This window comes from Nymphaea colorata, chromosome 4, assembly GCF_008831285.2.
Source record: "Nymphaea colorata isolate Beijing-Zhang1983 chromosome 4, ASM883128v2, whole genome shotgun sequence".
Taxonomy (NCBI): Eukaryota; Viridiplantae; Streptophyta; class Magnoliopsida; order Nymphaeales; family Nymphaeaceae; genus Nymphaea; species Nymphaea colorata.
The window spans coordinates 24,848,429-24,864,023 of NC_045141.1; the positions used below are offsets into that span (position 1 = coordinate 24,848,429).

At 36.8% G+C, this 15,595-nt stretch overlaps 1 protein-coding gene across 1 annotated transcript; it reads left to right on the top strand.

Moving 5' to 3' along the window:
- Positions 1-1,760: 1,760 nt before the first annotated feature.
- On the top strand, positions 1,761-15,308 carry LOC116253748 (uncharacterized). The gene is made up of 7 exons (XM_031628729.2): positions 1,761-1,855; positions 3,466-3,558; positions 6,345-6,482; positions 10,083-10,172; positions 11,332-11,481; positions 12,217-13,847; positions 13,937-15,308. The coding sequence occupies exons 1-7, from the start codon at positions 1,793-1,795 to the stop codon at positions 14,838-14,840; spliced, it is 3,069 nt and encodes a 1,022-aa protein (XP_031484589.1). The 5' UTR covers positions 1,761-1,792; the 3' UTR covers positions 14,841-15,308.
- The last annotated feature ends 287 nt before the right edge of the window (positions 15,309-15,595 follow it).

The window sequence follows — 15,595 nt, forward strand, 5'->3', positions numbered from 1 at the left end:
CATACATTCTAAACAAAAGTCGATGCATGTCAAGGGCTTTTAAAATATACATATAAAATTTATATTTATATATAAAGTTTAAATGTAAAATTTGCATATAAAAAATAGTTGATATGTAAACTAAAATTTAAAAGATTTTATTTCTCTTATATAAAAATTTTGAAAATAAAATTTAATGAAATTTTGACACATTTTGAAACTATAATTTGGACCGCCCTACCCTTAGTTCAAAGTTATTACACATACAGTTAAATGAATTAATAAAAAACTATTGAATTGGTGAAAATATTCTAGATACATGGGAACTATATTATTGAAAGTGAACTTTTTGAAGACATTTAGTTATACAAGAGTAAAGGTGGGCAACGGGTCCATTAAGCGACGGGTAGTCAGGTACAAGAGTAAAGGTGGGCAACGGGTCCATTAAGCGACGGGTAGTCAGGTACTCAACGGGTCCATTAAGCGACGGGTAGTCAGGTACCCAGCCTGTGATGGGCCGGCCTTGGGCTGGCTATTTGATTTATCGGGTTGACTCGATGGAAAAAAAAAATGTTTTGATCCTGCTCAATTTATTGTATTTTAAAAATATCTCTCTATATTTTTTATCTTGTTATTCTCTCTCTCTTTATATATATATATATATATATTGACATGATGCTGTTTGGTGCATCGACAGTGGCTCTCGTAAAATCTATGATATGGCCTGAACCGATAATAACTAAGTGGCTAGGACATGGGCCGCCGCTAAATACTTTGGGCCAGCCAGAACACGACTGTCTGGGACTCTGGTGCCCAGCCTTGACATTGACGAAATTTTATACCGATAGCAAACAGTAGGTTTTTAGACCATTAATTTAATATTTACGGTGTTTTTCAAGTCCGTGACAGGGGGATTGATTTGAGATTGCCAAATCAAAATGAACAAAATTTCAAAATGTTGCAAACATCTTTCGGGACAAGTACTGCATGAGGGATTGGAAATCAATGTCGTGCATTGGATGCAGGAACAAACTACACAAAAACCCATTATTCCACAATTGATATAAAAAAAACATGTTTCTTGAAACTGGCTGCCTACTTTTTGGAACGCACGCTTATTATTTAATGATTCTACTCCAAAATATTTAAATTCAAAAGTAGATTTATAAATTACATGAATCTGCCTAGGCACTTTTTTTTTTTTACAACAATACAAAAAAAAACAAAATTAAAAGTAAAAAATGGTTTTGGGTTCAAAACACCATGTTTTGAACGAAAGTGAATAATCAAGAATCCCCTTTTATTCACATCAAAAGAAAAAAAAAAAAAAAGGGGGTTTGGTTCTATTGTCCAACACACAAAGTAGGTTTTCAAAACTAAAAGGGCCTTTGGATGCCATTTTAAAAACTTCTTTTTTTTTTCTTCTCTAAAACCACTTTTTGAAAATGTTTGGATGACAAGAAAATGCTGCTTTGTGAAAACGACATGAGAATGAAAAACCTGGACCCCCTAGTTATTTTTATTTTTATTTTTTTAAATTTAAAACTATGGATCCGGGTCGGAGGATTTGAAAAATATTGGGGAACCGAAATTTGACCCAGATCCGATCTATAGCTGATCCAAATCCGAGCTTTTTTGGACCCGGTTTCTCGAAGAAGTTCTACCAGTGGACAGTCAAAGCCGCAAATAAGTCAAACGCCGTTCTCGTCAAAATTTTACGCTTCGGGCTTCATAAGAACGCGCGGGAAAACACCGGGGTTTGAGAGCGAGACAAAGAAAGGGAGAGGTTGGAGGGAAAGAGAGGAAGAAGAAGATGGAAGGGGAGACGGTGAGGAACAACGTACGGGCGCTACTGGAGGAGATTAGGGCGACGGAGGTACCTCACAGCGTTAGGGATTCCTTCTGGGTTTCCATGGATACTTTGAATTTGTTGACCGATGGTTTAGTTTTTGAAGTTTTCCTCAATTCTATGGAACGGAATTTTTCCGGCCTTTTGGCACCGATGAATTTATGTTCACTTATTATATTTTCGCGTGAGTTTTTGGTTCTTCTCTTGGCCAATTATCGAGGATGTTGTCCAAGGGGAGATTCAATCTAAGGAATCCATGTGCTCCGAGTATTGCATAAGCGAGCGATTTTTTTTTCTTTCTTTCTGTTTGATGAGTCAAAACGTGTGTTTGATGAAACTAGCATTATTGGGTCTTGGTCTTCATTTAGTTTGAGCACGGCGAGCACCCGTTTATCTTGCTTATTTTCGTGCACTCGATAACCATAATTAATTTTTCTATGCGTTTTTTGGGGCTTTGATGAGTTTTGCTTTTCACCATTGGGGGGGGACTGGTGCAGTTTCTCGTTTGATGGTCGATACTCATTTTTGGTTTTGAGAACCTCGAGCTACGATGAGTTTTTTTGAGGAACAAACCAAAGCATTTATCATGCAAGTGGAATCTGCCATACCGGGCACTCGAGTTAAATTTGGGTTGGGTTTTTATAATTAGTATGTGAGCCAAGTCCAATATTAGGATTCCATACATGAACCTATGTTTCTTCAAAAGGGTGGATTGTAATATCTTATGCAAGAGGATTTAAAAATAATCGTGTATTGATGAAATTAAGAATCGACAAGGGGCTTGCTTTCTTATCATACTTTCAGTTCTCTTGATTCAGTCTTTTAGATGTGAACTTAAATTGGCTATGGAGAAGCTGGCTCTGGATTTGCCATGCCAAACATTTTTGTTTCAATTTTGGATAGAGTCCAGATATTTTGCCACATAGTGAATCATTTTTCCTCATATTATTGTCTACAAATATCATTCTTGTGCCAAGTTGTTCCTTCTGTATTGGAATTGATTTCAACACTCGGACCAAGGATCTCATATGCGAGAAATGTGTGTTCTTTCGGATCTACTGGTTGTAACACCCCACGTGAGAGGACTTAAAAATCATCTTATATCAAAATGATGTTGAGAGGTCACGAAGAGTTTATAAACTTTGGTGCTTCACTACCAGTTGCCCTAATTTGTGACCTTCTTAGATGAAAACTGACACCTTCTATGGGGCAGGCTGGGATTTTCTATATTGTGCATTTAGATCCGGTCTGGACAAGGTTGTTATACCACATGTTGGATTTATTTTTCTCCTCTTATTGTCCACACAAACTTTTCTCAGACTGAGTTGTTTATGTGCATGATATCAAATTTTTCATTTTTGTATATTGAAGATTACAGAGGTTCAATATCTTTCTAAGGATTAAACAAGAAGTAGAAAATAGCTGTTCAAATTTAAGAACAGTCTAACTAATGGATGTCTTTAACTTGGTTTCTCCTTTTTATTTTTCCATTTCTTAATTATTGATGACTTGCCTAGATTTGTGAGACTACCTGGATGAATTGGTTTATAGCGAACCAATTCGTTCCTTATATGTATGTTCAATGTATACATAATTTTCTCTACATTTTAGTTTACATGTCTTATTATTGATTTCAGGCAATTGACGCTCGACTTCCACTTGTTGATCAACTCGAACAAGCCCACATATCCAATGAGTTCGATCTGGCTTGCGTTGCAGAATGCCTTATAGTATCCATCACATTTCAGCATTCTTTTGTGGCTTAACTTGTTGGATTTGTTTTAAGTTATCAGATGGATTTTCTGTTACATTAAAGTGCTCATATTGCTCTGCAGAATGTTGTCAATTGCCAGGCCATTCTTTTTACAATATTTACCCCAGGGATGTATAGCTCAGTGATGGAAAGGTTTTTACTGTATTTCATTTCAGGGTCTTGTGATAGTGAAGGATATTTCAGATTCACCAACTGAATCATTGCAGAAAGTGAAAATACATGTGGCATAGCACATAGTATTGCATGCATCCATTACAGTTGAACTGCAAAAGTGAAAATACATGTGGCATAGCACATAGTTTTGCATGCATCCATTACAGTTGAACTCTATGATGCTATTTTCTGCTCTTGGAAGAATTTGATTGGTTAAACATATTTCACTTTCACTATTTGACATGCATAGGTGGAGATTGCATGATTTAAGGTTTGCTTTTTGATACAAATCGGTTGTCTTCTTTTGTCCACATCTCATGTAACTTCAAGCTCACTGGTCCCGTCCTTATTTTCGGGTGGTCAACAATTTCTTGTTGTAAAAGAAGTTTTTGACATTGTAGTTGCCAAGATTGTCGGTTTTTAAATGCTCAATTAACTCGGTTCATCATGGTAGGCTTTTAATAGAAAACGTCAGAGTGTATAATATTCTCTTCCTTGCATACAAGCATCACAGGTTTTTCCTCTTTCATGTGTAATTCTTCCAAAATTTGCTTCTGGAGGAACCTGGCTGGTCATCTTGAAAGTCATTTTACCAAATTGGAAATGTCTCAGTATGGGATGCAACAAACTTAACAGCTTTCTTTCTATGTACCATAGTGCTCTGACATTTACATGGATCTGCAAAATTTGTATTATAAATGCTCTCAAGTAAATGCACATCTTTGCAGTATGTTAGTTAATACACAGTGTTATCCTTGTCTTCCCCATTTTTGAGTTGGAAGTTCCTCTATTAAGGATATCAGTTTGATGAGCAGAAATTGTTTCTGTTAAGTTTCTCAATGGAGCATGTGTCACAAGCTTTTACAAGATGTCATGAGCATGAACGGTTCAAATGAATAAAGAAGTGCTAATACAACAAACGCTAATAAAGTGCAATCACCATTAACAGTTAAAAGGAATCATGTTAGCTATGTCACATGGGTGCGGGTGCGGGATGCTGTGGCAAGAGCATATAAATATATATTAATGTATACACACACACACACACACACACACACATATATATATATATATATACATATATATGTTATTTGTTATATAAATAATTTTATTTGTCTATATTTTTAAACTTTTTTTTTATCAAAGTTACCTTAATCTTATACAAAATTCAAAGTTTTATTAAATAAAATAAGGGAGAGAGAGAGAGAGAGAGAGAAGAGGGAAAAAAGAAGAGGGGAAGATAGGAGAAGGAAAAAAAATAAAAAAAAAAAACAAGAGAAAAGAAGAACTTTTCGGTTTGACCGAGTCGGGTGTCGTGTCGGGCTGCACCCGCATCGGTGTGGGTGCGCCACCATAGTTGGCGCACCCGCGACTTAGCATTTTAGTAAACTGTTTATGATTGCTTTCAATTACAGTAGAGTGCATATACTGCATGGAAAGCTTAATATTGTCAAATATGCTTTGCCTCTTTGTAAATGGTATTATTTTTTGCGGATGCTACTCATGTTTCAGGCCTTGGCAACCATAATTGTGATTACTGCATATTTTGCTGCAACTGTTTATCAATATCTGGCACTTGACAAGGGGAAAATGTACATGAAATTTTTTTGCGGCAAAGTTTGCAGCAGCTTCTATATGCAGTGGTTATTCAGTACTGGCCAGTCCCTAACCTATGTCACATAGGTATGGGTGCGGGTATGGATACAGATCATTTTCAAAAAACTTGGGTGCGAGGCACGACAAGAAAAAATACTTAGAATATATATATCAAAATAAAAAAATACCAACATAAACAAATAAACAACATAGAAAATATATATCAACGGATCTTGCAGTTGCAACAGTGTTTTTAAGAAACCTATAAAAAACTTTAAACATATGGACAACCGAGCAGCCCCCTAGACAGTCAAATATATAAACATTAGTTGATTTTTCATACAGGAAAACAAAAATACTATTAAGAACAACAATAGAAAGAAAAAATAGTTAATGTAGGAAGGTCGCCGGAGTCCGGAGGTCGCCAAAAGTTGTTGGGCGTCGCCAGAGGTCGCTGATTTCGCCCACAATTTTGTTAAGGCTCTGCGTTTTTGAAAGGAAATAAGAAAACAAAAAAAAACCCAAGTTTTGGACTAAAATGAACTCGGTGAACATTGACCGAGTTTGTTTTTGGACAGATACTAACCTGGGTATGTTGACCATATCTGGTACCTGTTGACTCGTACCTAAGCCATGCCCGATGCCATACCCGTACTCGTGTCGCACCCGATTGGTATGGGTACTCCACCAAAATTAAGGTACCCATGTTACATAGTCCCTAACTTGTGAGCTGGTTGGCCAGAAAAGAGATAAATGCATCATTGTCATTTTGAGACATGGATTTATGATTCAAACCTTCAAATTGTGGATATATTTTAAGGAATTTTCCATCTTTTATTCACCTGTCTAGTATAGTTGCAACCAATTTCATGTGGCTTCACTCCCTCATTTGCTCCATTCTTATTTGATCTTACATGATGGGCAATTTTCTGCTGTCTTTTCTGAGTAATGAAATGGATATTGCTGCCTTGTCTTTTCTTAATGATATGATGGGCAATTTGGGAGGAGCCTACATGCTTAGAAGTTCCCTCGTGCAAGTTAAACAAGGCTGTTATGCATGTAGCTTGGAAACATTTACAGCTTGGGAACTCACTGGACAATCTTTCCCAATTTCTCATTCTTGCAACCAAGGTACCCTTGTGTTATGTGTTGTCGATCATTTGAGTAGTCATTCACATGGAAAATAGTTTTGTGGCTTTACCACATAAAATTGTGAGAGGGCTGTTATTTAATTCATGGCAGCACATACCAATGTTGTAAAAAGTGTAGCGTAATGCGTATTGATCGGGCTGACCTATACGCCATATCGTAACGTATCACAAACGTAGCGTATCATAAAATTATTTTTTAATTTTAAAAAATATTAAAAAATCAGAAAAAATAGAGAAACGTTATAAAAAATCAGAAAAAAATTGGAAAAATAAACAAAAAATCAGATAAAACCAAAAAAATCATCATACATAACGAACATTCATGTATATCAACAACACATTCAAGAATAAGAAATCAGAGATTTAAAATAACATCATAAGCATCCATTACAATTTTAAACTTGAAAATGTTATAGAATCTTAGGACTTAAGAGTCTTAGGATTTGAAGTTTTAGGACTTAAATTACATCATAATTCATAAGTTCAAAACATACAGTTATCACCTTTCATGATTCAACGATGATCCTCGCCATTTGCATCATCATCTTCATTTTCTTTATTAATCGCTTCTATCCCTTCTGTTGGAATGTCACCAACTATCCATTGCTCTCCAGCCTCTCCTTCTTCAAAAAGCTCTGTTGTTCCTTCAATGTTCAGAAAAATCAAGATTGTCCTCATCAAGGATTGCAGAAGGTTCTTCAACCCAAGGATCTAATACATCAAAATGTCAAGGCTGATGGGATCAAATTGAGTGTGATGCTTCCTCACAGATGCTGCTTCTATTTGCCTAAAATGCAACAAGAGAAAAAAATAACAAATTGTTTAAAATTAAAATATATATTAGAATTTGCAATTTTGCATAACAAATGTATTTAATTTACCTTTGTCTCAACTTCATATTGTAACAATTGAAAAGAAGGTCATTCAACGTTTTATGTTCCAGCCATTTCTCTTCTTATTGCGGATGTGTTGAAATACACTCCAATTTCTTTTACATGTAGTTGTACTACATGTTTGGCTGAGGATTCTAACTGCAAAACTTCTTTAATTATGGGCAATGAAGCCCAAACCTACTCCACCGCGAATCTAATAACAGATGGAACGTAAATACAATAACAATGAAAAAGTAAAGATAAGCTCCGTTTTTTTAATACCTGGATGCAAGGATGTCCTGCATCGAATTGTTGTGTCTCTCCCCTTGTTACCATAACAAGTATCATATTTGTTGATTGACACATATACAACTTCTTGTTCTCTATAATCACTTACCAATATCTCAATATGATCCAACATGTTGTACTCGACCTCTCTGTCCTTCTTAAAAGTGGGAAGATATCTAATAGCAAGATTTAGGTAGTAGACTGCTGCATGAAGTGGGCGACGAAGTTGTCTAGACCATCTTTCATCTATAATCTTCCATATAGGCATGTACAACTTCTTTTTTCCCTTCAGATTATCTCTAATGGCCTCCTTTGCTTTGTCCATAGCCTCGTATAAATATCCAATAGAAGGTCTATCTTCACTTTCAACCAATCTGAGGACTTTCAATAGAGGTACACAAACGTTCAATGAGTTCACACATGATTCCCAAAATTCAGTGTTGGATATTGTATCCACCACTGTCGTGGCCTTTCTTTTATAGGCATGTGGATATGCAGCCCAATCATCACTTGAAAACTCTTCATGGGAAGATTTCTTTGCTTGACTATACCTTGCACAATCAAAACATTTGTGGCAAACCGTGTTTGTGCTGGTCGAATCAATTCAGGCCCATTTGTGAATTTTCTCATCAAGTTCATGCTTATACTAAACTTCGTGATTTCTTGGCATCTTTGAATTGTCCACTTTATATCATCTCTTTCACTAAGATTCTGAAGCATTAGATTTAAACAATGAGCAGCACAAGGGCTCCGATAAAATGTCCTATATCATGCTGCTAACATTTCACTTGCAACTTTACAATTTGCCGCATTATCTGTGACAATTTTCACAACAATCTCAAGCCTAATTTCTTGTACAACTTTATCAAAAATCTCACACAAAGCATCAGTAGTTTTAGGAGTATCAGACAAATCAATAGATTTTAAGAACATTGTACCTAAGGGGCAATATACAACGAAGTTTACCAATGTTTTGTTCTTGATGTTCGTCCACCCATCTGCCGTTACACTGCATCCTGTGTCTTTCCAGCTCAATTTCAGTTCATCACAATATGCCTTGACATCTCTAACTACATTATTAAAAATTTTTCCTTGCAATTTATGATAAGAAGGCATTTTATATCCTCGGCCTACAGAAGTGATCACATTTGCTATAGGCTGAAAATGCCTAAAATAGTAAAATGATAAGAGTTTGCTGCACTAAAAGGAATGGATGCATCATAGAACCACCTTCCTATGGTATCATCTGCTGCGCCAATAATATCCTTTGAACACATGGCTGTACGAATCTCAGGTTAAGCACCTGCACCATTATAAGGGGGGACAAAATTCTTGATCGAGTCGGATCCAATACTCGACCTCAAAGTAGGTACTCTACCACCACCAATTCTAATAGTAAGACCATGACTCCTGCCATGTCCTCGTGAAATTGTATTTCCACCTCTTCTCTTTCTAGTTGCAGCTGAAGAACCACCTGTATGCATGATGTCTTTCCCTCTATCTATTCCCAAATTGACACCAACATCTTCTTCGAGCTCAAAGTCTTTACCTTCACTTCCTTTCTCTTCATATGGGTCCTCATATCCTACATCTGCCTCATGCATTTCCTTGTCAATCCTTTTTGGTTTCACAACATTAATAAGTTCCAAATATTAATGCTTGACATAAGGTGGCAATGGGTTCTCTTGGGAGCCAATGCATTGAGCCACATTGTTGTGTGTACCAGCTATATGGTGTTTAAAGTGAAAGATTCCTCTTGATATGAATGGCTTACAAAAATCGCACACAACTTTTAACCTATTTTTGGGATCCACCCTTGTACACCACTGCCATGCAGGGTTCAGCATTATGTCTTCACAAAACAGGTAAAAATTAAAAGCCTACGATTAACTGTAGGAAATAAGAGAAATAAACAATTCAACAGTGAAAATGAGTAATTTTTTACCTTTTTGGTGTTAGAAACCAAAAAAATCCTCTTTCTCCAAGCTTCCCACCATTCCCACTACGAGAAAGCTTCTTCACTGGCTAGTAGGCTCTCCCAAATCGATGATTCCTCAGTGATTTTTGATGAAGATGACCAAAATCTCTCCCTCCCACGTCTCTTAGAGTCTTTAGAAACAAGAAAAGAGAGAGAGGAGCATTTGCAACACAATGCAAAAAGGGTCTGTCGGGCCCCTTTTTTGCGTTTTTCCCCATATTGTACGATACGGGGCGATACGCTTACGATACACGAGTGTATCGTGTGTCGTACAATATGGATAACATTGGCACACTCAAATGTATCACCGTTAGTTCCCATTCGCATGTTCTAAATGGCACTGTTTATTGGTGGGATTTACATAATTATGGTCATTTTGTTGCAGATTTTGTTTCACCTTAACATTTCAATGACTTAAAGAAAAATTGCTTATGTTTTCCAGGCTTGCATGTGGGGTAGAAAGCATGTCCTTATGGAGGTTTCATCATTTAATGAGTATCAGGAAGAGCGACATTTAAGCCTCTTTCTTCAGGTTTTCGATTATTTAACATTTTAAAGTCATATTTGCTTACTTATTTGCACTGTACATTAGATTATTCAACATTTTAAAGATGAAGTCCTTTATATCTGCTGAGATGGTAGGGTAGGAGTACATGTATGAAATATTTAAGCCTCTTTCTTCAGTGACTAACTATCGAATGTAGATTATAGTTTCTATTTGACTGTTTGCACTGTAAAGTAGATTACTTAACATTCTAAAGAAAGTAGATTACTTAACATTCTAAAGATGAGGCCTTTTATATCTGCTGAAAAGGCAGGATAACAAGATTACATGTGTGAATTTCTTCAGGCATTAAATGTAGATTTCTGTTTCTATCTTATAATTCATTTCACTATTTGCATTGAACATTAGATTTTTTAACATCTTAAAGAGGATGCCTTTCATATCTGCTGAAAATGTAGGGTAATATTACTTTTATGAGTCTATGAGAAAGAACTGCAGAAGCAATGGCCTAGCCATGTTGAAGGCTTTCGGCAAGTATGGCCTACTAATTCTTCACAAGTACTTCAGTTTCTGTACATAGTCCTACCTCCAGAGAGTGCAGTATTCTTGGAGTGTACAAAGATTCTTATTGTTTCTGCGAAGGGTGAACCAAATGAGGAGCATTGCTTAACCTTTCTCCAAATTCTGCTCCTTCCAGCTTATCATGCATACCGACTGAGACCTCTTTGTATCTGCTTTGCTGGATGGTTGCATTTCTAACATGTATTAGCTAAATATAGGCAGTCTGACGGAGTTGGTTCTTGGGATGAGTTATACGAAAGCTTTTCTGGGAGCAACTATTCAAAAGAGAGGAAAAAATTTATGGACACTGGCTTTTCATATACCATTAACTTCGATTTGCCTGCTTTAGGTTTCTTTGGCAAGATATCTTTCTTAATCAGTCATATTAAATTCTTATATTGTTATTTCTGGCTTGCTACATGGTGTGATTGCCTTCAGGCATTTTTTTTTTCCAAAATGTGCTGAAGTTCATTATTTGCTCTCTTACCAATGCAACACTACGTATTTTATGAGAACTTTGAATGCACCTGTGCTGTGTGTGTATTATCCATGTGGTAAATCATACATTGCAGCAGGATGTCATATGCTCCTCACTCATGGGTTCTTCTTTCTCTTGTGCTTTCAGTTGATTGTGGACTCACTGAGCTTCTCAACTGCCACATTTTGGGCCTTGGCAAAATCTCCTATTTTTGTTGGAAAAGTTTTAATGCTTATAGTTGAAAATTTTGTTTCCGAGCAGCTAAAGCTGTTAAAGGCTTCTATTTGTGAAATCAAGGTAATGAAAAATGCCTATTGCATGTTGTGTTTTAAATTATCCTTTGAATGTAATTATTATGGTCTTGGAATAAGCTTCGATCTTATAGTCTGTTTGTTGGTTTTAAATTTTTCATTTTCATACAACGAATTCTATAGAGCAATTGGTTTCAGGTAATTTTTTTGATGTTTCTAAGCAAAGGGTAGCTCTTCATCTTGCTTCAACTGAGGAAAGATAAATATCTGACAGCTGGGAAAAACCAATAGCTCTTCATTATGGCCTTTAAACAGGAATATTTAACTAATTGGAATATTCTGTTGCATTTTTTCAGTATGAATTGGAAGGGAATAGAAAATACTATATATCTTGCTATGGCTTATAATCACCTGCATATATTTTGTTACAACAATAACAAAACAATTTTTTGGCAAGTGTAACAGGCTTTCAGCTGCATGTCCTTTGGATATTTTTCTTTATCATCATGCAGTACATTTGTTTTACTCTTTTCATACGTTTGCTATGCTTCCAATGGAAGTTTATAATTATTTATCTTTTCAATAAGAGGACTTTTGCTTTCTGGGACTGATGTATGATTTTTACCCCTGATGTATGATTTTTACCCTTTGTGTGCTTATAAGTAAGATGATTATGATATTTTCTATTTTCACTACACTGAGCACTACTGTTTTATTTGGCTTTGGCTTTCTATAAGCTGTTTGCCTTTGACAATTGTTTAGGTGTTCTTTTCCTTAACAGCGTTTACATTCAGTTGCATCAGAAGTTCTGAAGTGTGTTCAAGAGGGCCTAGATGCTGCTGTAAGGCTGTGTAAGAATTACTCTCAGGACATCGATTGGGATTCCTTGGAGACTATAAATGAAGACCATGAGAGCTCTATAGGTTGTGAAAGAGAAGAAAAAATTATTCATGTTGTCAAAATACTGTCATGTACAATTGAAGATCTGTATGAGCTTGGGATTATTGCCGCTACTGGTGGAGGAAGCCTGGTTACAATTCTTAATCTTTCATGGAAAGGTGTTGTTATGTTGCTGCAACCTCCAAAGCAAATTTTGACAAATAAGATAAGTGTAAATGGCATTATAATAAGTCTAATATCTCTTGCCACTGAATCCCTCAGATGTGCTGCTGAAGCATGGGTTTCGATAACAAACGTTAGTCCAGTTGTAGGTGAAGTCAAAAGGGCTTTCCTTCCTATAAAATTTTACCTGATAAATGCAGTTCGCATATCCTCTACATATCCATGTCAAGCCTTTGGAATACACAAGGAGATCTCACTATGTGTCTTGAAGTTTTCAACTCTTGGCTTCAATTTTTGCAAGGAAAAACATCTCAAAACTGCAAATGAAGCCATGACAGAGTTTTTAGAACCTACATATTTTCTTCTGCTGCATACACTCCTTAATTCATCAGAAATAGAGTGTAATTGCAAGTTCCAGCTCTTGGATTGGCTGTTTCCAGAGGAGAGATATTCCTGTTCTTTTAATTCAGATGAAAGTCATGATGTCGCCACTGAGGGAAAGAACGCTATAGATGCAATATTTTCTCTAACGTGTGAAGATAAACCCAGAGCAACAACATTATTACTAGGTCGCATTGCCATCTTATTGAATCTTCTGAAGAGCTCTTCTGATCTCAAAGAAGAGATGGTTCTTGGGGTTTCTAGAAAGTTAAATTTTGTTCTGGATGCAATTGTCAGTGCAGATGTCTACTCCTCAATAGTAGGTTTGCACATTCCTGTGCTGTCTAGTGCAGGAAGCATGTCAGAAGTTGTTTGGCAACCCATGCTTATTTTTGTTTTCCATACATTGAAGACATTTATGGTTGTGGCTGCTTCAAGTTCTGCCTGGCTTGAGATACAGCACTTTTTATTCTGCAACATCATTCATCCTCACCACCTTTGCTGGGAAATCATAATGGAACTCTGGTGTTTTTTGATTCGTCATGCCGAGGCTGATGTGATAAACGACTTGATTGATAAGCTCTGCTCACTTTACAGTATTACTGCTTCTTCTGAGACAATTTTATCACCTTCTTCTGCTGTCAGGAAGATGGCTCGAGCATTGAATATTCTTTGTATTGATGCCCCACAATCTACTGCTAACCAAATATATGAAGCCATTTTCAGGTTGGATGGAAAGGGATGTGCTGTGTCTCAGGTAGCATACTTGCCTTTGCTATTGGAAGGTTATCCATTGGATTCACTGTCAGATGCACTTCAGAAGCATTTTGTGCAGCGGGCAATAACTGCACTTTGCGGACTGATGGAAAATAGTTCCAGACTACAAGGAAAACTAAATTTATCAAGAGTTTCAGGTTCTGGATTGTTTGGAGAGCCACTGTACACTTTATCTGCAGCACTTTGTCATCAGTAAGTATTGGCTTATTAAAATTGTTTACTGAATTAAGTTTGGCTTGCTGTTTAAGGTTTGACTTCATGAGTTCTTTTTACCCCTGCAGCCATGTCAAAGATTCTGAACTCACCAAGTTTATACCACAGATTTTGAAATTCACAATAACTGTTATTAATGCCTTTAAAGATTGTAATGAGAGTTCACAAAAAGATAGTTATGGTCAGCTTCTTCACCAGGCATTGATGATGATTTCAAGCATGAAGCGTGCATACTCTTCTCATGACATGGAGGGGGTCATATTGGGTTTGCAGAATTTGTTCTCAATGGATTCCACAGATTCAGGCAAGTTCTTGGTTTTTATTAAACCAGCTTTGTCTTCTTTTCTAGCTGGCCTTGGTCATATGGAAATAGCGGAAGTTGAAGAGAATGCAGTTAGCTCCGCAATCTGGGAGCTATATCATGGCTTATTGAGAGAGCGCCACTGGGCATTAGCTCATTTGGCACTTTCAGCATTTGGATATTTTGCTGCCCGAACTTCTTGCAATCAGCTATGGAGATTTGTACCACAAGATGCAGCGCTTTCATTTGACAAAGACACAGGGTTGGAGGCAACTGAAGAGAGGTTTATGTCTGAGTTGAAGGGGTATCTTGAGAAAGGAGTTGCACTCATTGCAGATTCTCCAAGCAAGCAACAACTTGGTTTACTAGAAAAAGAGGCAATGTCAATTCAGGGAAGGCTCAAGCAGGAACCAGAGCATCTGGCTTTGAAGTCGACAGCTATGGAGGTTGATGATGAAAACCATGTAGCGAAAAAAAAGAGAAAGTTTCCTGAGGTGATTGGTGAAGGCATGATGCTTCTCCAGAGGGGTCTTGAGATAGTGAGGAATGGTCTTGAAGAATGGCGTGGACAGAAAGATGGCTGTCCAGAGTTGCAGGATGATTTATCCACACACCTCTCCTGTCTTGAGGATGTGATTGCTCATTTGGTGGCTTTGGAGGACAAAGGCTGATTGGATTCTTGTATTCTATAGTTAAAATATCTAATCTAAAGCAGCATATGATCACACCTATTTTGGTGTTGTCTCACGAGAAGCACATTACCTTGGCACATCTTTGCCTGTTCTGAGTAAATAGACCTGATGGGCTAGATCACGTTTGGGACGCTCCATCTCAAAATTGACACCTTGTTTGGATGATGATGCTACCTAGGAATATACAAGATGGCTTTAGTCGAAACCTTGTAGCAGTAACAGCACGAGGCACTGAGGGCTCATATACAGCCACAGGTGGAAACCGGTCGAAAGCATAAGCGTTAACCCTACAATGCAGTTTTCCACACGACCAAGGAGAAGAGAAAATTTTGGTTACGTCTGAGTCTGGTGCTATGTTGTCACAAGGAAAACCAATAATCAACTATTCGTTTGTTGCTTTCTTGTTAGTTTTTTGCTGAGTTTGAAAAGAGAAATTTGTGATCTTCATCTGTGGGATTCATGAAGTAATACTGCCAATGCTATGCTGCATGTTATCTTCTTTTACATGGAAATGATTTTTTTTGGCTATCTATAAAGAGCGAGCAACAAGAAGGAAATGAATATGTAAATGTCATACAAATATTTTTCTAGTTGATATAATTCCATTTTGCTGATAGTAAGCTATAGAAAATTGCCAAACAAGTAACAACAGACAGCCTTTTTCTTGAAAACGCGAACGTGAGGATAGAATCATCGATCATCGATTGCCTATAAGTTGAAGACGATTGGAAGAT